This window comes from Heliconius melpomene, chromosome 12 (assembly GCF_056956725.1).
Source record: "Heliconius melpomene rosina isolate 202511_hmr_F chromosome 12, ASM5695672v1, whole genome shotgun sequence".
NCBI classification, from domain to species: Eukaryota; Metazoa; Arthropoda; class Insecta; order Lepidoptera; family Nymphalidae; genus Heliconius; species Heliconius melpomene.
In genome coordinates, this window is record NC_140400.1 from 3,672,954 (window position 1) to 3,697,863 (window position 24,910).

The 24,910-nt window shown below is 30.6% G+C and overlaps 1 protein-coding gene across 2 annotated transcripts in view; it reads right to left on the minus strand.

Moving 5' to 3' along the window:
* Positions 1 to 1,932: 1,932 nt before the first annotated feature.
* Positions 1,933 to 24,910, minus strand: part of fus (epithelial splicing regulatory protein fusilli) — a 91,457-nt gene continuing 68,479 nt past the window's right edge. Inside the window, exons 7-16 of one of the 2 annotated variants that reach the window (XM_085193945.1) lie at positions 16,898 to 17,008; positions 16,462 to 16,594; positions 16,032 to 16,169; positions 14,957 to 15,172; positions 13,239 to 13,406; positions 12,736 to 12,816; positions 12,448 to 12,564; positions 12,218 to 12,302; positions 6,285 to 6,412; positions 1,933 to 5,769 (exon numbers count right to left, since the gene is read on the minus strand). In XM_085193945.1, coding sequence (XP_085050071.1) covers positions 5,677 to 5,769; positions 6,285 to 6,412; positions 12,218 to 12,302; positions 12,448 to 12,564; positions 12,736 to 12,816; positions 13,239 to 13,406; positions 14,957 to 15,172; positions 16,032 to 16,169; positions 16,462 to 16,594; positions 16,898 to 17,008 — 1,270 coding nt within the window. In that variant the 3' untranslated portion in view covers positions 1,933 to 5,676. Of the gene's footprint in view, positions 5,770 to 6,284; positions 6,413 to 8,991; positions 12,303 to 12,447; positions 12,565 to 12,735; positions 12,817 to 13,238; positions 13,407 to 14,956; positions 15,173 to 16,031; positions 16,170 to 16,461; positions 16,595 to 16,897; positions 17,009 to 24,910 lie in introns of those variants that run through there. The other variant, XM_085193944.1, reaches the window with a different exon arrangement.

Consider the following 24,910-nt stretch of genomic DNA (forward strand, 5'->3'; position numbering starts at 1 on the left):
ATGGGTTGAATACAACTATAAGTTCACATTAACCCGTTCGTTACAGCTGTAATGTGGAAATTCTTGCTAAAGTATTTTTTATTAAAAAGATTTTGAACGAACCTTGCATCTTAATGAATATTTAGGTACAAAAAAGTATGGTTATTAAATGAAATTTATCAAAATAATTCCATCGAACAACTAAAGCTCAAAAAAAATAATATGTGGGTGACCTCATAATTTTTAAATAAATCTTATATTTAGTTGTAAATATAAATACCATCGGTGAAGATTAGTTATCATTGATTAGCATATGAATTGACCATTCCGAGGGGAACCTAGAGTCGTCACTAGCTAACGAAGAAGATGATTAACTCGATTTAAGTTTAGAAGTTAATTTCCTAGATTTAATTTTTGGTTATGAACGTTTACCTCAAAATGGGACTTCGATTTCGACAAATCGGCTCCTTAATACTTTTAGCCCTGATTTCAATATCAGAGTACTTAAATAACTTTTTTGGGGCCACTGGTGGTGCAGCCCACGAGCGTAATCGCTACAAGTTGTGAGCTCGATTCCCACTCTAGGAAATATTTCATATATTCATTGCTTCGTTCTGGTATCGAGTTTTTCCATTTCACACACAATGCCTCCAGAATTCGGCGAAAAGTGGGGAGCAGAGTGTCTTAACACTAGGCTCCCTTTGTCAACGTTGCTATATGCGGGATATGTTGAGTGGCAGAACTCAACGCCGGGCCAATTTAGTGCCAGAGCCAGTGGCGTAGCTAGGGTATTTGCTGCCCGGTGCGGCTTAGGGGACTTGATGCCCTTTAAAATGGTCTAAGGTCTAAAAAAAAACAAAGTGGTCGTCGACTTTGATGCCCCTTTCCTTTTGATGCCCGGTGCCACCGCACCGCTCGCACTAATCTCGCTACGCCACTGGCCAGAGCGAACAAATGAAAAATAAAATTGTCGTTGTAAAATAAAACGCCATTTGTTAAGGACGACGCACGCACGACAAACCCAAAGGGACACCACCGCACACGCCTCATTCCAAAATCGAGTCGTAAGTATTGGCGATAAATGTCAAAGTTGTTTAACCTTTAGTAGTATTTTTCACTATAGGTTCATAGATGGCGTTATAACGAAATAATTCAAGCTATCGTTTGGTTCTGTCTTGTGGTATAAAGGAAAGGGGCCGTAAGTCGAAAATAAACGCAATTAAAGATTGCGGGTTCGATTCCTACTTATATTTTTGAAATAGTATTGTACGTGATTGTGCAACACTATATATTTTATATTAAAACTGACTTATTTATTAACAAATGTCGAATGTCGATCGATTTATCTCTGTGATCGATATCATTCTCGTGCATTTGTGAAAATGAGCCTGTTCATATTATGATTCGATCATTCGAATGATTGGATTGATGGATTCATGTCATGAAGCGACTCGCGCTTTGCTTGGGCTTACGTTATACCGTATACGGTCAGTTTTATACTTTGATTTAATGGATCGCAGACGATAAGATTAAAGATAATTAATAATAAAAATGAATGTGAATGAATGCATGAATGATTTTACATTTGCAGTTTGCACTCGTATCACTTACGGTAAGCCGTGGCACACCCACACTAAGCATTAATTGCTTTGCCTTACTATAGAGAAAAATGAGAATATTAAATATTTAATTCCATTATTCTTCAATATTTAATTTCTGGAGTGGAAATCAAACCCATAATCGTCGCGTGTACGGTTGCAAACTTGTGCCCCTGCTCCACAAAAGCCTCACCGCCACGGCGGTATAATTCATTGATAAACTTAATTAATAATGTTTACTCTGTTCATCTAAGTAAAAAAACATATGCTTGATTTTATTTATAATTTTATATTTTTTCCTTTCATACATAACTTATAATATCAGGAATAACAAACTATAGTAAAAAAAAAGACATTATTTTAATATAATTAATTTATTTATTGGAACAATTCACTACTTTGTATGATAATAAACCAAAACAGTTTTGGTATGAAGATCAATATGTCTAATTCTAAACATTGCACTTTCTATATCGACTAAATTATTCGTATGCTTGTATCACACTCCGCTAATATTAAAATATTATTATTAAGCAATATAACAAATATTTATATATTTCTTGACTGTGGAGGAAATAGGAGAAGATTAGTTTTCCTTGCCACACTTTGTCTATCACAGCAGGGAAATGAAAATGATTCATTTCCCTGAGTGGTGCCCCGTGACCATTGAGTTTACGAACAGAATAATAAATATCAGAATATTTTTTTTAGTTAATGCTATGTTTATATTGTATTGAAGAGTGTGATATAGCATATACTCTAATATACATATAATATCAATATTTTAACAGTGACATAGTAGTTAGACGTAGATACATAAAAAATATTTTATTCATGAGCGGTAACAACTTTTTTTATCTAATTGAATAAAAGTTTATTAATATATTTTTAAATTATAAATTAATATTAATAAGATAATTATGGATGTTTCGAACAATTCTTTTTATTAATAAACATTTGTAAATCAATTGATCTTATAATTTTATAAATTTCAATCACTGGTAAAACTGCTTTAAATTTTATAGATATAAGTTTAGAATATTATATATATATATATAATATTCTCTAGATATTAACAAATTTGAATAGAAAACTTATACAATAAATTCAAAAAATACTAGTAAAATAATAGTGGGTCCATGAGCTACTATGAATGACAGGTTTGTTTTAAAAACATATAAAAACTTCATTTCTTTATATATTTAACAAAACTATTATAATAAAGATGTTGATAAAATAGAAAAAAAGAAATATTTTTTTTTTAATTTTTGACAAATAAATTACAAAAAAAAGTGATTATTAACGCGACGACAACGTAATTTGTTGCTTGAATTTATTAAATTTATATAAAATAAATATTTTTACAATACTTGTGTAAAAATATTTATGTAAATATTTATTTGGAATCAACATTTCTATTATAATAAAAATATACAACAAATTATTATATCTATAACAAAACTTAACATAGTCATGAACGCTTCATAGTCATGGATAAAACTCACTAGATATAGGTAGACATTAGAAATTTCAAACTTTCCTAATTTTTCTACGCAACTTACATATATATATGAAACGGACGTAGCCAGTTCTTTTTAATTAAATATTTTAAGGCTAAATATTTTTTAAAGATAAAAACATTTAGAATGTTAATTTAATTAATAAAAAAAATAAACATCAACAGAAGAAAAAAATAACAGTTTTCATATTTATCATATATTTAGTTTAGTTTTCATAACATGTTATTTACTGATTAGTTCTTAATAATATTTTTTTTTTTTTATAATTTATAGGTGTTCCATTTTCTTTTAATAATACCTCATGTATTTGACTACGTCCGTATACGTGATGTTAAAATAAAGTATAATAATATTACTCTAAAACTGACCATCGCGTGAATTATAGTTAAGTAGCTGTTCTAATTTTTTTAGCACAATATTTATTAATATTAAAACAATTTCATTCTTTATTTTAAAAGAAATTTTGACTTATATCAATATTTGAATGAAAATTACTTGTTTTAATGAGAAAAAATGTTAACATTTAACTATTAGTTACTAAATTAATTAACATATCTTATCACAAGTGACAAACTTAAAACTATACTTCGGAAGACATTTGATTTTGTTGCTTTCTCAATACAAGGCCATCCATAAATTAAGTCACAGCAATGGGGAGAGTCCTAAATTTCGTATGGCATTATATTTCAATATACTAACATAATGCGTAAAATAATAGGACTAAGATAACTGCTATTTTAAATTTAATAATTTTTGGATAAAATTGCAAAATATGTTCCACAGTAGGGGTTTAGGGAGAAGGGTCAGAAAATCATGAAATTCGTGGGACGTAATTTCTGGATAGCTCTTAATAAAACTAAATTAAGCGAATGTAGCCAAAACACGAATTAAAACTAATATTATCCTGTAACAGCTGTAGGGCAATATTTACTTACATAGAATGAGATGAGATGAGAGTTTATGATCCACAGATAAAAAAAACTTACTTTATCTTTTCATAGATAATATATATTATTATTATTTATTTATATCGGAAAATATTAAAATAAGTTATTTTTAATGTGGAAACTATGAAATGATTGTTTAAACTTACTTTAATTTATAAAACTTTGGATTAATAACTATTTCCTCTGATCTCACAAACTAAATTGTAATATATTCATTGCTCCTCTTGTCACATTGTTTTTAAATTTATATATTGCTTTATTAGCCTTAATTTAACTAAATATATTTTTGTGTATTTTTTTTAAACTTTAAAAGTAAAAAAATATTTATAAATAATCAAAGTATATAGTGGAATAACGAACTTAATATTATGGCATAGAATTATTCTGGCTCAGCTATTCTATAATTTACACTAATTGAGCGTTCTTAATCTACAGTCAAATACACAGTGTAAATTCCATACAACGTCACTGAAGAGTAATTGTGAGAAAAAATAAAAGAGAAGAAGAATTTATATTATTTTTCAATTATTATTTTATAGTCAAATGTAAAATATACACGAGACAAACATTTGAGGTAATTTAGGAAGTCCAATTTGTAGTAAGAAATTAATAATGCGAGATGATAATCAAGTGGAACCAACAGAAGAAGAGTGTTATGTTCGCTTTAGGGAGGTTCTCGTCAATTCAGATGACGTTACATGGAGTTCAAACAGTATTTCGTACATTTGGTTTTTGCTAAAACGTGAAGAAAAGCACCTTTATATCACTATTACAATATAATTTATACAAGCAATACAATTTTGAAGCTAATAACAATATTTAAATGATTTTTTTTTATATTTGACAGCTAATATATCTCTCTGTAAATATTACGATAATAATATAATTTTCAATGAAAATATTAATAAACTTGAGAATCTGTAACATTTTCCTATTTAATATCAAGTATAAAACAATAATAGTTATCATAATGATGTCTTTATATAATTGTATATGTATATATTTTTTAATCACTCATTACTTAATTTTTTCTAAAAAAAATATATTATGTTTCATTTATAGTCATTAAAATCTTTTTAATATCTAAAAGATCAACAGTAAATAAAATATTAAAAATAAAAAAATGTATTCAATTATGTATATTTTTCCAAAGTTATATATGTATGTATTTAGAAAATATTTAATCTATGAAATACATTCATATAGCCACATGCAATAATGTATGCTATTTAATAATTAATTTATTATTTCTAAATAATAATAAATAGTATCGAGACATTTATATAATATCACTTTCTTTGAGCCGTATAGAATTTATATTGGCAAGGATATAATTTTAAGTGAAACAGTTAATTGCTTTTTTCAATACATAGTTATAAAAAACCGGATTATTTTATTTTGTGAATTTAAAGTGATGCAGTTTGAGCCCTTGTAAAATAAAATAATTTATATATGTCAGATTTTGTTTAGCTTTAAAACTTTGGTCCACTGATAGATAAGCTATGGTAAGATAGAGCTCCAATACTTAATTGAATGTATTAAACTACAAAATTATAGCCTAAATTTGAGCGAATTTGTCATATAAAATACGACAAGATATAAAAGCTAAGATATATGTGTATATGTTCCATGTCAGTTGACCATAAATATTGGCCATTCAGGGCAAGCGGCTGGAGGAGGGATGGGCAAGGGTGAACCACCACCTACTGAAACTACTTCTGGCATCTGAAATTAAGAAAGTTTTACATATAAATATTTTTATTAAAATCTTTGATTTTACGATTAAGTATTATATATTAATGTGAATGAACTCTTTAACCTGTTTATCTCTTTACCCAAAATTGTTCGAAATTTTGGGTTTTCAAAACTGTATAATGTTAAATATATGAGATTAATTCGGTTAAAATTTGGTTGAAAACTTTACGTATTAAAACTGAACGTTATATTTCGTTGTTTCTTATCAGATTGAGAAATAACTTCCCAATGCATGATGCAATAATTAAAAAATATGATGAAATCATGATAAACATCTGATCATAATTGTATCATATTCTACATTCCGAAAACACCATTAATTTCTTTAGTGTTACCGAAGTGATGATAATGATAATGAGTTTCTGATGTCTTAACCATATCACTATCTCTATGCAAGACCAAATATTTTGTATTTTGAAATGAATTAACCATATTCTTAATTTAAAAAAAAACAACAATAGTTCTAAAATTAGTTAAACTCATACCATAGTTTGCGGGTGGTGAGGTGGATGATAGTAGTGGGCGGGCGACACGGGCGGCGTCGGGTACCCCCAGTAGAGCAACGGCGGCGGCAACGTCGGACCCATAGCCGGGTAATAATATGTTACCGGACCTATTCAAATTAAATCGACATTGCGGCTATTTTAATTATTTTATAATGAAATTATTATAACTATTAATTAATGATTATTATACGCTATTTAGAAATATTTTGTAATGAATGGCGGAATTCAAAACAGCCCAATCTAATGAGAGCAGGAAAACGGAAATATTTCTAAAATTGACAGTTTCCCTCGACGGTGCTTTGAATTCACAACCATCGTAAGCAAATAGACATGATGACGTTACTTTTAGATAATTATCTAAAGCTTTATACTTTGATTGGTTTGCTAAACAATAAACATTGCTAATAATTTGAATCTACTCCGTTTCTTTACTCATGCAAATGTTAGTCACAATCTTATAAATGTCATACTTTCGTAAATATATGTAATATTATGTTATTATTTTCGATAATTGCTGTATGCGTATTATTGTACTCGTGTTGAATTATTCAATTATTTGTTTCTAAGTCCCATACAAAAATATATTTAAAATTGTATTGTGGTTTAAACAAAATGTTTTGCTGGAACGTGAACTTTATTGCATAAGATGAAAAATAAATGTATGATTTTTCTATAAATCGGAACTTTTCTTAATTTTGAATTGAAAATAACAAAAAAATATATCAAAATTGAAAATAACGAAATTGGATCAATCAGTTTGTAGGACGACTTGATATGAGTTTTACCAAATCTCCAAATGTATATATCTACTATCTATACAGAAAACCAAAAACACCTCAAATAATTAATCACGATCTTGATACTATTATTATATGGAAACATAAAATATATATATACAGCAAAACATTTAAACGGTGATAAAAGACAGACAAACATGAAATCATAGTATGTATGTAGTTATAGTTAAATAAATTGATGAACACTCACCAGGATAACGCATAACCAGTCCACCAAAGCAGTGCACTTATACCATAACGCGTCGTCGTCCAAGCTCCTGACTTTACTATGCTCCTATACCCTGACCTGATAGTTAGCCTGGCGACCTCAACTACTTCATATATTAAAGTATTTAAATGATTGAAATTATGCATAGCTAAGAGAATAAAGCAAGCATAGAAGAAATATATACTTCATAGAGGTGTTGAATTTCGAATTCAGTCGTTACTACACAAAATTTAGTTTTTTAGGCATCAAATTCTTTTCTTTAAACTTAGATTTCATTCTTTTGATTTGCAAATTCAATTAATATTGTCCTATCTATTTCAGTCTTTCAAAAGGCAAACATTGAAACCAAAAAAAATAATTTAAAATTTAAAGACATGAATTTGATGCGTAAAAAATTAACTTAAAGTTCAGAACCCATACTATATTAGTTAAGTAACTAATATAATCAATATATTTTTAGCTTGTTTCCCACAAATTCTAAAGCAGTTGAGGCCACTATTGAAGAAAGAGCTGATAAAACCCAACAATGATAAACGATACTTACTCCGTTAACGTTATGATGGTACAGTACAGTTGACCTTAGCCCTCCCATGTCCTCTAAGAAAGCACAAAACTTTCTACACACACTGAAGCTTTTGTTTTCCCAATTTCAAAATTCGTATTCACTATCACCGGTCCCATGCATTAGGAAGCACGATTTACTTATTTTATTTTTTTAGCAGAGCCTCTTTATAAATATAATACAAAATGATAATAGATTAATATTGGTTCTTTATATTTTAACTTCATTTTTTAAATTTATAGTTATTTAGAATCAGAAAAGCAAAAACAATGTTAAAAAACATGACAATAGATTCTTTAAAGATTTTTTTGAAGAAGCAATTTTGTTCTCATATACCTTATTTATTTATCTAATTTAAATGTATGTTTATAATAGTATTTTTTATTATATTACGGTTTTGTACCAGATGTTGATTTTCATATTGTTTTTTATGTAAATCTTACTAGCATTTTGAATTATATTGTAGCAAGAGGTACTCTAGTTCAAATGAAAAATATTTATTTTTTAATATTTTTTTTACCAATTCAAAATCATTACCCATATTTGTTTTAAAACTTTAAGAAACTAAATACTAAGCTATGTTAGGAGGTGGGGAGACATGATTGTGCTATTTAATTGTTATCTTGTGAAGGAAAGTTACTTTGTATGATATAGTTATATGCCCCGAGTTCATTCGAGAAGACAATACAAAGAAAATAATGATAATATTCGGTCTTAAAATTATAGATTGGTTCAGTAGTTAATAAGATATATGATATGAAATGAAATGTTACCTAAAAATATGCTTAAATTTATGATCTGTGGAGTAAATTATTAAATAAAAATCTAAGTTTTTATAAAGTTATGTTATATAAATATATCGAATTCCAATTTTACAAAAGGAAATAAACATAACAAGTACCTAATACTATTTGAAAAAGAGACAACATTTCGTGCAATTCGCCAATCATAGACTATAAAGAGTTAGTAATATAGGTCATAGAATATAGATCGTACAGACCATAAACAAGTTAAGCCATAGAGTTAGTACATTAGCCCTCCTTCACAAGTTGAACTAAATACACCCAAAAAACATAAAATAGCACAACCACCATGTGCACACTGCAGTGAAACACGCAATAATCAAGATCTAACATGATTTTTTTCGTTTTATTGAAAAGTACGCAATAAACTAACAGCTATAAAGTATAAGACGATTTTAACTATAGCAACGTTTTATAATTTCTTATATCTAAACTATGTTAACTTACACTATATTGATCCCCTGTATTTGTGATATTTAATAACGCCTCTATATATAAAGCAGCCATTTTTAAAAACCAGTATATATATAAATAATAAACTTGAGCGTTATTTTATATCAAAAATTTTAATAAAAAAAGTGAATTATAATCAGTTTTACACCAGATTGTGTCAACATTGAACGTGTTGGAAATTTCTCAGGTTAAAATAAAAAAAAGCGTCACAAGAACAAATGGGGGATTCGACTCCTCACACCACCCCACCAGTCATTTACACGTAGGGATAATTCAATAGAAAAAAACTAAATTATTTTTAAAAAATCTGATTTATATAATAAATGTCTATTATTAATAAGATATAAATAATAAAATAGAATGATTTATATTCTATATTTTTATTATATAAAGAAAGAAACATTGAAATATCCCATTCCAGTGAGATAACAGAGAAATTAAAGCGAAAGAAGGCTAAGTAGGAAAGCTGTGCGTGTTAATGACTGGAGGTTCTACCACAATCCATTTTATGAATAGTCTTTGCCAATCGCAATTTAAATAACTATTAGTTTTAGAAAAATGCCTCAAAACTATAAAAATATTTGATATAGTCAAATTGCCATATGAAATGAATATAGATTTATATTTAAATATACGAAAGTAGGCATTTTCCTAAAAAAAATATAATATATTTATATGCGATTCTCTACAAAGAGAACTATTTGGAAGACACTAAGCTATATATTTTCTTATTATAAAGCGGGGGTTTACCGATTTTACCGACAATTGGACAACTGAAGAATCGCTATTTCATACTTCAAATTGAAAATAACAATCAAAATGTATATTATTTTCTAAATGAATGAATGAAATTGCGATTTTTGTATATGTTATATATCTCATATTATAATATTTATAACCAGTATACCAAAGATAAAGCTATATACCGTACATTTTGTTTATTAAACATTAACATACAAATAGGTTATCCTCACGATGTGCTCTGGAAAATCGTATGAAACCTATAAAAGCGATTTTATATCATTTTTTAAATATATAATCATGCAAAGAAACCGTACAACCATCCATGCGTAACCCATCTTTTGGCAGAGACACATATATATATGTTTTTTTTAATATAGGTCTAATTATATATTTTTTTAAATAAAGTGCAAACACTTACCGCTTTTATTCCAACTTCATGCAATTTTCCATAACACAACCTTGGATATATAGAGTATCACAACATTCATGTTATATAGTGAAGTGGGAGCTCAACAAGTGGAGTTGCCAGAACAATAAATATGACGATTTATGAGATAAAATAAAATCACCAATTTTTTCTAAAGATATATAAAAAAAATCTTATTTATTACAATTATAGACCTCATGTTTGAACTCCAAATCCACAATATAAAATGAAGTAATAAAAAAATTAACACAGTATTTTAAACTAAACTAATGTAATTTGGGCGTAAGACCAATGTTAGAACCGCCAAAAATATAATATATGACAGAACAATCAGCCTATACACCACCGTGAAGCCCCATACCTAGTGATTTAGACAATGGCAACACCATACAATGATAAAATTATATAACTACCCGCTTTCACATATTTTGAAGTATAAATAATTTTATTAATTATCTGTGGTGTGAGGTATCGAATGATATAAGTGTTCTCTATATTAAAAGGAATAGGAAGTTAGATTGTATAGGAATGATTTATTTATGTGATTAGGGTAACCAAATTATCAGGGAAACTGCCAACCAAAAAAAATATATATCTAAAAGCATAAATCTAATTAAATTCATAACATCTACGTACTATGTAGGTGCATCAACAAAATTTGCCAAAAACACATACGAATGAAACAAATACAACAACAAACGTGTAAAGTACAAAAAGTGTATAATAGTGAAAAAAGGAATTAAGTACCTATTTTTCATTATATAAGTACCTACATCAGCCTTCAAAAATATTCAAATGTATGGAATGTCAAAAAAAAATGTTATAAAAATCACGCCATGATATTAGCATCTAATGTATTTAAAAGCTACATTACTTGTCATTGATCAACAACCTCTGATTCACTTATAAATATTATATATAAACTTTCAACAATGATTTAAAGTCAGTAAAAAACAACAAAAACATCATTTTCGTGTAAACCTACGCTAAGATAGCTGCAAAAGCTGCCGTAATCCATACGTCACGATTAATAAATTCATATTTTTAATATTAATATGCATCTATCTATACATACACAAATAAGGATAAATTATGTGGGACGATTCCAAAAAGTTATATATAAGGTCCCCCAATGTCGCCCGAAAAGTCGATCCTACAGAACCTAAAAATTTAAGGCACTAAAATAAAAAAAGACATTCGTTTGAGCGTTTTGTCATATATTTTTTTACCCTGTTATTTCGACCGCCCGAGCCGATTGAACATCAGGTACCAAAGTAAAAGGCACCTACCTACAGTTAGTTACGTTACTATAATAGAGGAGTCAATTTAAGTATTATGTTAATAGCGAATCTGCAAAGCTTTCGAAATCCTATTAAAAAAACGAATTACTCTTAAATTCGCAAAGTTTTAGATAAAATTTAAACGCCAGGATAATATGGATAAGTTGGGAACATTGACATCGAAAGTGATCCCGGGAAGGGCGTAGAGATCGTTGGAGGAAGGGCAGCGGACAGAGCTGTCCCATATCCTGCGGGAAGAGTGGGTAAAGTCGGGAGAGTGTTATACGCTGATAGCATAGGGGAGGAATTCGCATACGAAAATAAGGGGGGGGAAGACGCGTAGGACATCATAGGGAGGGATAGCTGAGGGGTAATTTGTGGTACAGAGTAGGGTCGTTTCGCAGGGCTCGCCTCAGCGGGAGTAAAAGCGCGATCGTAACTACGTTTGGTTGGCAGTATCTGTTGTTGGGGGAGCATTGGGAGGGTTGGGTAAGATGGAGGTCTGACATAGGGTAGTAAAGTAGGTAGAACGGGTTGTCTGAGTGATAGGAGTAGGTTTTCATGTTGTCGGGCTAAAAGAGTTTGGTGGGCTATAGTCTGGGCTAGGAGCCGGGGCTGGGGAGGGGGGAGCAACGTACCCGGAGATAGCACTTTGGGCGAAGTGGCAGGAGTGACGCCGCCGGTCAGTACTAGGTTCATATCGTCGCCTGAACATTGGAACACCTGGAATTGTTAAAGTTGATTTCTTAAATAAATGTTATTAATGTTTTAGTATTTTTCTATGCAACTGTTGAAAATTGTTAGAAGAATAAGCGTTAAGACAGCCTGCGTAAGATTAAAGAAGTAGTATATTATATTAAAAACATACCTCAATGTACCGTTGTTTCTTCCCAAATGTCATGTACCGATGATGTTTCTGTTGGGCGCAAAGGAAGGCACTCGCTTCGCTGTCCATCTGTATGAAGGCTTCGCCGCTAGGATGACCCTGATTATTAAAGGAAAATGAATTATATTTTTTAAATTAATTCTTTGTAGTTTTTGCTATGACATTCTATGGTTTCTGTTTAGGGAATGTTGACTATCTTTATCCGCAGTGGTTCTGTTTTTTTTTTTACATATTTAGCTAAATATTCAATGTTACTTGTACTTTACTTACTTGTGCATTGTATACCATGTGAACTCCTTGCATAACAATATTCTTTGCAAACTCGTCTAAAAACGTCAAAATGTGTTCGACCTGGAATATTAATTTTAATATATAAAATACTAGTGACTAAATTCGGCTTCGCCGGCTTAATGTTGGCAATATTATGGCCAAATTATACATTTTTTAGCATAAATTGTAGCCTATGCGTTATTCTGATGCATAAAATATTTTCAGTGGTTAGTCAAGTGGGTAAAATGATAATTCCTGGAGTGAAATGTAATAAGGCTCATAGAACTTAGTGTATGTATGTCCTTCATATGACCGTTAAATTATTTGATTCTCGTTTTTCGATTCCGACATACCTTAGGCACTTAAAATGCTTCATATGTCATATAGTTCTTAGTTTTTTCATTAGACTTGTCAGACAGTGTCGTCCTTTAGGCTCTAAAGGTCGAAACCGCAGGCTAAAAGATACTATATTATAACAAATATTAAAATATAGAAAATTATACCTGAGCTTCGTAAGGCAATCCTCGCAGTCTCACACAGTCCTTAGCGGTGCCAGAAGTGATAACATGTTGCGGTACTAACGCCACTGGTAACAGTCCCTCAGCTGGCGCACTCGCTGTTGACGGCGTACTGGCTTGACTTGTACGCGTTTCTAGTGAACGATTTAGTACCTAAAAAAGGAATTATAATAACTGAATGTAAATGAAAGTATTAATAAACTATATATTACATATGTATGTTTTGTTAATGAGGCGATATTGGTACAATTCATTAAATGATCTATTGACAATAAATAAGTAACAACCTCAATCAAATGAAGGTTGTTTGTGAAAATGTGAATATTTTTATATTAAAATTGGTAATAGAAAATAACAAAATGTAATAACAGTGTGGCTTTTAATTTTTATTATCACTGTGAAATTAATAAATTTCAATATATAGTAATAAAATAAATTTAAACAATAAAGTATAGGTAAAATGTATTTTATTTACCTATATAAGTATACATATAGCGTCCAAATAAGTGCATTTTCAAGTAGTTGCGTGTAATTCTTACCATTTATCCAAGGGCAGCGTGCACATAAATAAATAACTAAATTACATCAAATCTTATTGTTCACATTGCATGTCAAATAAGTATTGTGTTTATGATTGTTTCTCTAGATTGGATTATTTTTTAAATTTCCTGAACTGATATAACTTTTTTCTTTTTTAAAAGGACTTGGATGGAGATGATTTTTTTAAATTTATTTCTAGGCTGGTTCATGATAGCATTAAATTATACTGGATTTTTTAAAATATATCCAATAAAATATATAATTTAAATATTATATTTAATATAAAAAGAATACATAATTATAGGTGATCATTGATAAATAATTATAATAAAAGAAAAAAACTACTCTACGTCTATTGGAAATGTATGTACTTTCGACGATAGCTAATAAACTGGTTTCTGAGTCACAATTATTAGTAGTTTCAAAGCGATATGCTATCAGAATGGTTTATTACCTTTTTCGATATGTTTCCAAAAGTTACAAGACAATTACTTTATGTTAAATTGTATGTAATTGTCTTGCAACATTAAGTTACTAAAATTTAATAATCCTTTATCCTATGTGTTTTTTATGGAAAAATGTAACCGTAATGGGTCCAAATTTATTTCTATTAGAAAAGAATATTTATTAATCAATTAAATACATAGTGTTTAATCTAATTTTATCAACCTACGGGGCCTAGATAAAAACAATTAATTACAAGCAATCATTTAATCTATATTGTTATCACACTGGTTTGTAATGCGGAATTATAAAAATGGTTGATTTAAGATAAAAATTATAATCGAAATCGCTTAAGCAGTAAATACAATGCTACTACTTTTTATTTAAAATGTTAAATTGAACTATTTTATATGAAAATAATTGGGTAATATTAACGTAAACATAAAAAAGGCAATGCTGTATACAGCTCTACATCAATTTTACAATTATATATGTATAGTTTAGTAGGTAATTTCAGACTTTGATTTACGATTAACTCACTCCAATAAATAACCTGCAGTAATTTCAGTCAGTCAGTCTGATAAGATAAGAAAAATCTGTTTTTTCTTTGAAAAAAGTGCAATAAAAATACTATATTATACAATTGTGTTAAGAACTATTTTTTTTTTTCGGAAAAAATCTCTTAAAAACACTTTTATTAATAGAACAAAAAATCTTACCTGTTGTACTTCAGCAGTAGTGGACCTAAACAGTTCTATGTATCTAGCGCCTATTAGTTTACGATGTCGAGACAAAGCTTTAGGAGCGTCGTCCTCTTTAGAGAACAGAACGAAGGCGTCGCCAGTTGCTCTACCATCAGCTCGCCTAACGAAGAGTACGCCGTCAGCACCATCTAGCACTTGTACTGGATCGTCGCCAGATGAGAAGAATTCAAGCTGAAAAGAAGGAATTAGTGTAATAAGTAGAAGATGGAATTAGTGTAGCTAATTGAAAAAAAAAACTAAATTCATAGTATTTCAAATCAATACAGATATCTATATGCGTTTAAATTTTTAATTGTATTTAAGATACAGAAATGTGGATTTAAAAGACTTGTGTCATATATCGAAGTATAAAGACTATATAATAAGCTGGATTATGAAATATCTTATGTTAAACTTCATAAAAATGACTAGAGGCTTTTTAATTATTAATATTTTAAATAATCATTCGAACATGTACTTCATCATCATCATCATTTCATTAAGATTTTGTCATGCAATATCTCTACTCATAATAAATCTGATAAAATATAATACACATTTATATTAAATTTCTATAATCTCTCGTCTCTCGTCAAAGTAATTTCGTTACATTCTTATCTTCGTAAAGTTCTACAGTTCCATAATAAACTTGTATATAGTGCTTTATGGTTTATTTATAGCGTTTTCATACAACTGATAACCAATACGATAAAAAGAAAGAAAATCAATTCACAACTATAACAGTTTTAAGTACTGAAAACGTCTAAAAGTTCTAAAACATATATTTTGTAGATGTTTGTTAATTGTTAATAATGATAATAAATAATAATAATTTTTACTACTCTGCTCTTGTAGTATACAGTTTATATAAAAAGTAACAGTGTTCCGCCACTCAACATACAGTAACACGAAAATCGGAATGTCTCAATACTAGGTTGGCTATATGCTTTAGCCTTTATAAAAAAAATCTCTATTCTTAACAGTTAAAAAAATATCTCTATTCTCTATGATTAGCCTTTATAAACCTTTATTAAACCTTTGCTAAACTTACAACTTGTTGTGGCGTAGCGTCGTAAGGCAGGCCGCGCATACGCACTATAACTTGCGCGCCGCGGGACAGGAACGCGGCGGCCTCGCACGTCGCACCACCAGCCACTGATAGGAAATCCTCGCCGCTGGCCCGGTACACCTGGAAAGAGGAGAAAATGTTAAATAATAATAGTAATAATAAACTTGTCTAAAACCAAAGATATAAGATCTTTGAATTTTCGTCAATATTTTCGGGGACACAGATACGGCTGACCATGGACTACTGCACTGTAAAGTCCTCGGAATGTCGAGTTACTACAAGTAGGAATCTATTCTAAGCACCCCCGTGCCAGCCAACTTTATCGCAATGGCATCATAAATATGATGATAAGCAACAAAAAAAAATACTTGAACATTTTCATATAGGTCACGGAATAATTGGTTATACTTACTTCAATGTATCTCGGGCCTATATGATGCTTGTGGCGTTTGAGAGCCATGTCTCGATGTTCTTGAGATATGAAGCGCACCAGGGCTTCCCCGTTACGTCTACCCTGTTGCGATAGGCACAGCGCTACTCCACCCCTGGAGGAAGAAAAATGGAATATTTGAAACTTATGTAGCGAATATATATTTGTTTATTTATTTTTTAACAAAAGACAACAATCTTTTAATTCCACTAAGGATTTACGGTTTCTTCAAAATGTAGCATAAAATATTTTTTTGGATGAATATAATATGTCGATATTTGGGTAACTCTGTCATTTTTACAATCAAAGAACAACTATTTCATAATGTGATATTTTTATCATAGACTAGTAAGTTACAGATACGATAAATATATATAATTTTAACAGGAAATATGAAAAAAAGAAAGTACTAGCTTACTTGGCCACATTGAGTCCCCGGAAGAACTTGGCGATATCCTGGTCAGACGATTGCCAAGGGAGTCCTCGAGCGCGTACTATACAATTGCCGTCTATTTCATCGTCTTTTGAGCTGAAACAATACAAAATGTTATGAAAATTGTGCTCATTAGTCTATGCCCCTATACTTAAAAATGTATTGTCATTTGTATGAAATGTATATTTTTGTCACTTTAAAATAAAAGATTGTTATTTACTTATATCTTTCGCACTTGCGAGGTAAGCATATACCATACAGTATACAGTAATAGATTAGTCAGTTTTCCATTCATATTAGGGTCGCTTTACCGATTTAATGATGAGATATGACAAACTGACGGGGAAATATTGTTTATCCAATAGCTACTTTGACTGGGATTTTCTTAATCTTAAAACAATTGGTAACAAAATGAGACAGGGATCTCTACAGAAGTATGACAACATAATCTTTGACAGTCTAATTTTATATAAACACTTCAATCATAATAATAATGTGTTGAATTCCAAAAATTTTTCGTAATTTCATTTAAATATAAAACTTTAAACGAATTTTCATATCTTAAGTGCTTTTTTTCTACAATAAATTTGATTCTTTTAACCTCATATCGACAACAAAGATAAGCTTAGCGTGACCACGCTGTGATTTAAAACATTTTTATGCATTTAATAGCAATGAATTATTATAATTAGTTCCATAATTAATACGAATATATGTTGGGAGTACTCTTTGTTTGTTAATATATGTATGGGTATTATTTTATTTAATATGTAATATAATGATTTAGGCCCGACAATGTTTGAAAGTGTGACTTTCCGAGATACATATCTAAAAAGCTATAGTTGGAATATTTTTTTTGTGACTGGTGGAATTAGTGGATTTGAGATCAGCTCATATATCGAAATCGATAAAGCAAAATGGAAAACACATTTTCTTTCCACTTCCACTTAATTCACAAATGGCATAAAAACCCTTATTACGTGTTTAACAAACAATTTCACAGACAATAAATATAAATATCATATAAATTTACTTAAACATGTGTATTTAGCCGTACAAAGTATATACAGTATAACGCGTAATGAGTGACGGAACCCAACTCCGCGCTTTATCTTGCTAGGGCGGAGAACTAAAAAATAATTTGTTCTTTCAAGTTTATTGGAACCCACAACTATCAGGTTTATAATCGAATTATGCCCCACAAGACCACAATCGCCACAGTAGTTAAGTAATATCAGTATTGTACAAACACAAGTGTAGGTACAATCTGTAAGAAGTCTGACAGCTCAGCGGCCATCGTTGCGCATATTAGTAGTCACGACCCGAGTTCAAATCTGCCTTTGAACAAATTGATTTTTCCCGCCGCCGCGTTTCGTGGACGATTCTAGTCCCCGCGTCTCGCGGCCAGTGGCGGTCGAGGAGGAGCACCGTGAGGTTTTAGTGGGTATTCGGACGGCCTACATCTGCCAGTCCGCGAGTCCCACATAACCCGCTCGAGTCCCCACTCGGGCCGGTATCCGTAACAGGATTTCCTCACGATAAAAAAAAAAAAAAAAAAAGGTACAATCTGTAAATGTTTTTTAATCAATTTAAAGTGTCGGATTTATCGCGATAATTGATTGAATTAGGCAACTTTATAATCTTTTTATCATTTGATGGTTAGATACCCATTTTCTATATATGTAGCACGTAAGTATGTAATACACGGTGTATGTAAAAGTAATCAGTGATAATATTAATAGTTCTTCTACAATAATTCACGACTTCTTCTATATTTCTTATCTACATTTTTTTTTATATTCAATTTAATTTATAAACTCACTTCGACCTGCGGATTATATGACATGATTGTATGACACATGATGACATACCACGTGTCTGAGATAACTCTGTAACTTTTTTTAGCTTCTGTATCCCTCACATAGCACGGTAGGTAGAGAGATATTTGGGAGTCTAGTGTTAAGACACTCCGTTCCCATTAAGACAATGCCCAGTTTCCGCCAAATTTTGGAGATTTTTTATTGTTTTCGTTTCGAGTGGGAATTGAAATCATAACCTGTCGCGTTTACAGTCGTACGCTTGTGCCCCTGCGTCACGACGGGCCTCTTACTTGTAATTTCTTAATAAATTAATTCGACTTTGACTTGAAGAAGTAAATGTAACTAGGTACTAAAACCGTGGTCGGTGGTGAATTTTAACATACATTCAGCATAAATATGAAGTATCCGTTAAGTTTGTATTGGGAAAGGACATCTACATACGTATTGAAAATAACGTTATTTTTTAAAATCACATATCAAATGTACCACCTATGTTTGAAGCAATTTCGTTATCGAAAGCCTACAGCGGTCACGCCGTCGCGAGTTGAATGCGTCGTAAAACTGCATTACGACGCACGCTATTCAAACACTTTACACGTAGAAAAATTGTGCACTTCTAACATTTCAAAGTTGTAGTAATCTAAATTTGGTAATTTTCAACATTGTATGGAGACAAATTTAAATAGTAAAAACTAAAAACTGAGAAGCAGTTACGGAGCAGTGGTACAGTATCTGACTGTAGACGCAATGGTTACCATTTCGATTCCTACTTGGGGAAACAACGACTCAAATTCAACTAAACTGGGAGATATTTACATCATTAGCATAAATAATTCAACAAATATATAAATAATTCAATGTGTCCGTTGACTTCATTCCCTCGAATGGACATCGAATCTACAATTATCGTGTTTACAGTTAGACTCTGCTGCCCCATTACGCCCCGATAGCCTTGGAGTGGTTTCATATCTATATTATCAAATTTAGCAAAAATAGTATATTGCCTTAAGTCCAGAATCAAAATTGACAATCCTTCCTTCATATCGCCAATGTCATGCAGATAGCGACTATCGCGATGTGACCCGGGACCTTTCTAACTTACAAAACATACGACATTAAATTACTATATTTAATCTAAAATTATGTGTTTTCTTGAATATTCTTGTGAGGCCATTCTTGTAAGCGTGATGGTAGTGTGTGATCCCTACTAGACACCGCCATGGTGGGGCAATGTGCGGCGTTGAGTTCCGCCAAACAGCAAACCCACCAGCAGTGGAATGGAGTGTCTAAATGCGGGACGAGTCAAAACGTTAGAGCGTAAAAGTTTAAATATTGTAATCATAAGACTTAATTTACGCGTGACTACAATAAATTATATAGAATTTTAATTTTTTTTGTTATTAACCGAGTTTCCTTTGTATTGCTATGTGCTAAATGCCAAGAGCATATTACGTTTTACTTGTCCACTAGTAATTTATATACTAGTGATTTCACGCAGCTCCTGCACTCAAAAGTTGATAGTATTATCCTAGAATAAAAAATATCTCCGTTGTTCATTTATGTTCAATTCGAAACGATTCCCAGTAACAGAGCTTAACACCGCGCTTTATATTATTAAGATTTGAATCTGTAGTATCCGTGTTTCGTTGAACTAATTCCAATGAGCCAACGGTGTCCAAGTGACAGAAGATATATATTTAAAAAATGACAGTCGATATAAAATGAAATATTTAAAAAACAAATCTTGGCGGCTCCGACCGATCGTTCGTTTATATAAACATCGTCGATAAGTTAGGTTAATCCCTTCAGACAATGTTGGGTGACGGATGTGGAACCTAAACAATGATAGCGAGTTACTCGTTAGGCCTTACTTTAGTAATAGTCAGGTAGATAGGTATAATGTACCTAATAAAATTTGATTTGGTGATATTTTTGTGATGAATTTTAGTAAATTCAAAAAAACAAATAGACAGATAACATTAATATGATAGAGGTTTCTAGAAAGGAGGAAAATGTAGGAGAGATTAAACTTAAAAGTAGAATTTATAAATATATCATGTATAATGTATGTGTAATACAATTATTTTAGATTATATCGAACGAGAGGTATTGCCCAATAATGTATTTGAATTTTGCCCCTTCTTGGCTTTATAACATACATTGCTAATATAATATTACTACTTGAAAGCAATACTCAATCAAGCAAGACAAGGAACGAAATTAGATGTAATTTAATAAATAAAATGATACCGAAGACATTCGAAAAAATAATATTTTTGAAGTAAAGTTTTATTTTGAAAGTTTTATTAGCATATTGACTTCATTGTTGCAGTTATCCTATAATGTAAGATATTTGTATTGGTTTCTTAAGAAAAATTGAGTTTAAGTGGAAAGTGAAAAAAGAACTGACTTAACATTAGGTTCCCTCTGTCTACCCTGCTGTGTGCGGGATACAGCGTGAAACTGATTTAGCATATTAAAATTTCCAGTGTATACTTATTTCCTATACTATACGATTATATTAGTATTAATATTACATTCGGGCGTAAGTATTGCGAACCTACTTAAAATACGATATGTTAAGCATGAGTAACCGTACCAACCGTGTCCACATAAATATCCTTTAGGCATCGTTTTTTCAGATTTTTTGTTTTGATTTTTACGAATGCGCGATCAAAAAAATGGTTGGCTGATTCGAGAATTGTCACATTTTTTTTATAAACGTTATATTATACATACCACTTGTTTTACTTTAACACTCAAAAAAAGTTAATAAGTAGAAGTATTAGCTACTAGTTACTGTAAAATTCGAATTTCGTTTTTTTTTGCGACGTCCTTGACAAATTCTTGATAAATCTAAAATCAGTATTAACAAAAAAAAGAAATAAGCTCAAATGGCTACAATCTATGAAAATTTCTAATTCAAATACCAACATACATAATTATATACATATATACGTACGTATCCATGCCAGTTGTTTATGAACACTTTTACAACAACGAATATAAATCAAAGAAACGTGTATAAATTATGAATGTGTAAAAAATATAAATATAAATATACTATAGAATATTTCATTGCTATAATTTATAGGACATAATAATGATTATCTTATTTACGTCACGAGTCAAAGTGAGACATCTCTAGTCAACACGTTTATGATTCACAATACACCTTTATCAAAGTCGGTTCAATTTACCAGAATAAGTAACGGGAAGAGTGTGTGTCTATAATTTATTATAATATCAATATTATAATAGCATTAGTCATTTAACACGTTCACTGCGGCACCTAATTTTAAGAACATTCAGATAGTGCGGTTGAAGTCTTTTCAGCCTCATATTTTTATACCTAGGTAACATTTTCTAAGTCTATATGAGGCCGATTTTGACCTCAATCTGCAGTGAATGGTTTACGAGCTTATCTTAGCGGAGTGAGTAGTAAGTAGTATTTGACTGTAAGCACGGTGGTTGTGAATTTGATCTGCATTGGGAAATGAAATATTTTAATTTTATTTAGCGCCATTGTCGTGTGATTGGAATATAACTAAAGTTTAAAATATTTTCATTTGTCATGTTTGTTGTGAGTGTTTTTGTTTCGACAAAAAGGTAAAGAGAGAATAAAGAAGAGATGAGAGATTCTTTCTCTGACAGGGAGAGTCCCTGCGTATTCTAAATACACATAAAAAATGTGTCAGTCATTCGACACCATCCGCTTGCTATCTGCCTGCCACTGTATAATGCCTTTTGCACACGTAGACGGCCATTCAGCGAAAAAATATTCTACACTAGCATTAGTACAGTTGTTTACGATGACGAGGCCGTTTATATCGAACTATTTATGTAGATATATTTTTATATATTATTTTTATATATATCGAAATTATTATATCGAATTATTTATGTAGATATGATATATATTTTATATATTATACGTATTTTTAAATATATATAATTAAATGTAGTTTAACTGTAGTTAAGTTCAAGCTGATACATTGACAGATTTAGCGTTCGTTCAATTACAATCGTAACTATGGAGTTCCTAATGGAAATCCACAATTAATATTATATTTTTTTAAAAACGATTCCATTGTAAAGCAGTTGAAAGATTTCTAACTACCTCGAACCAGTCTAATTAAATAGAATAAATACAATAAAATAGGTTTGTATTATTTTTATTTAATTAAAAATGAGATAGAAGATACCTAATATTATGTTACACTTGTTTAGGTTAACACCTAAATACGAACAAAGTATTAAAATAACCTGTGATGATGCTGCTAGTTGGATTGGTTGCCTTGTCCAGCCTTGTCCAGACCGTATCCTTTAGGCCTCATGTGCAGAAACAAGAGAATCAGACAACCTAGTGTCAACCTCGTTCTCCGCTTAATCGATCGTATTGACTGCCAGAATTGAAAGCGGTAATTAATTTACCAGACTATGGAAATGAATCATTACCCCGAGTGGGCATCAAACCCAAACCCATCACGTTTACAGTACAACTACTAACACCACGCTACAATGACTGCGATATTACTTTGCTGCAATAAATAACATTTTTTTAAAATAACCTAAAAATATTAAAAACTAAAATCCAAATATTATTTAACTCAATAACCTGCGAAATACCCAAACGGAGGAAAGTAAACAAAATTTAGTCACGTAAAAACTAAAGTGCATGACAAAAAAAACGTGTTCGTCCGTCACGTCGATCTAAACGTCCCTTCGTTCTGTCGACGCGGCGACGACGTTGCAAAACGTGCTATTGTAATAAGAGTGTCGCCCGGAGCTCGCAACACTCGGGTTACAAACGTAAATCAACTTTGAAGAAATGTTCGGCGTTAGTGCTACTATATAAGTTTTAAGCTACACTCAAAAAATCTTTTTTTGTTGTTGTTTTTAGGGTTCCGTACTTTTTAAGGACAAGGAACCCTTATAGGATCACTCTGTCTGTCAAGATTCTTTATTTCAGGAATTTAGCAGCTAGCATCTACACTTAGTACTCGTTCAGGAAAAAATCTGAAAACTATATATTTGTGATGAAATCCTTAAATGCCTTAAATGGGGGAATAATTTGATATTAAAGCCGCTGGTTCAAATGAGGTATCAGATGAAAGAGCTAACCCTGAATTTCAGAAAAAGCTCGAGCCACTAATTTTTGCGCGGAACCCTCGGTGAGCGAGCCCGACTCGCGCTTGCCAATATGTGTACATGTATAATTACATACGTAAAAAACATATAAATTATAAGTATGTAAGTACTAACTTGTTTCTAAAACAGTTCTGTAATATTTCTAAAATGATATTTTTCTAGATCTCAAATATGATTGTAATCGCAAAATGTACATAACACAAACTGGAAATTAGTTGTATTGTATTTGTTTTCTCACGAAATCTCATAACATTGTTGGATGAGTTGCGGATAAGCGTTTAGTGCAAAAGTTTTAACGACTTAAGACATAGTAGTTTTACATTTACACCTTTAGAATCTAAACATATATAGATTTTGAAGTTTCATTTACTATCAAAATAATTTCACTGAATGCAGCTTATTTAGATGTAATTTGATTCAGCAGAGAGTACTTCTGGTTCGCGTATATTAAGTAAATTTTCTATTACGAAAGCCGCTCAGTTGTGCCTTTTATATTAAGAGACACGGGACCCTATATTTGTAAGTACGTTAGGACCCCGTCATGTCCTAAGACGGCTATGTTAGCGTATTATTTGAAAGAGTATTTAGATAATAACCTTTTAAAGAGGTTTTCGTTTTTTACAATAAAGGGAAATATTTAATCTGTATCTTTTTACATTTTAATAATACTAGCATGAAAACAAAACATCTCCCTTCGCTTCTATTCCTTAAGGTAGTACAGGGCAAACATGACTAAAAATGGATGTATTAGATGACCCTTTAATAACTTTTATACCATGTGTATAAATATGTATATAATTTCACAATTTTAAGACTTTTTTTTCTTAAACACGTGTTCTAAACCGTATCGTAAGACATTTTTTTAATTAGAATAAAAGTTCATTAATTTGTATAAATTAAGAAACGTAAATGTTTATCAAAATGTGTTTAATCGGAATTAATTATGTATGTAACTGGTATGTAGTTAACAGTGATTACATTATCAATAGGTTAAAATTCTAATATTATTGGGAAGTGATATTTTGTA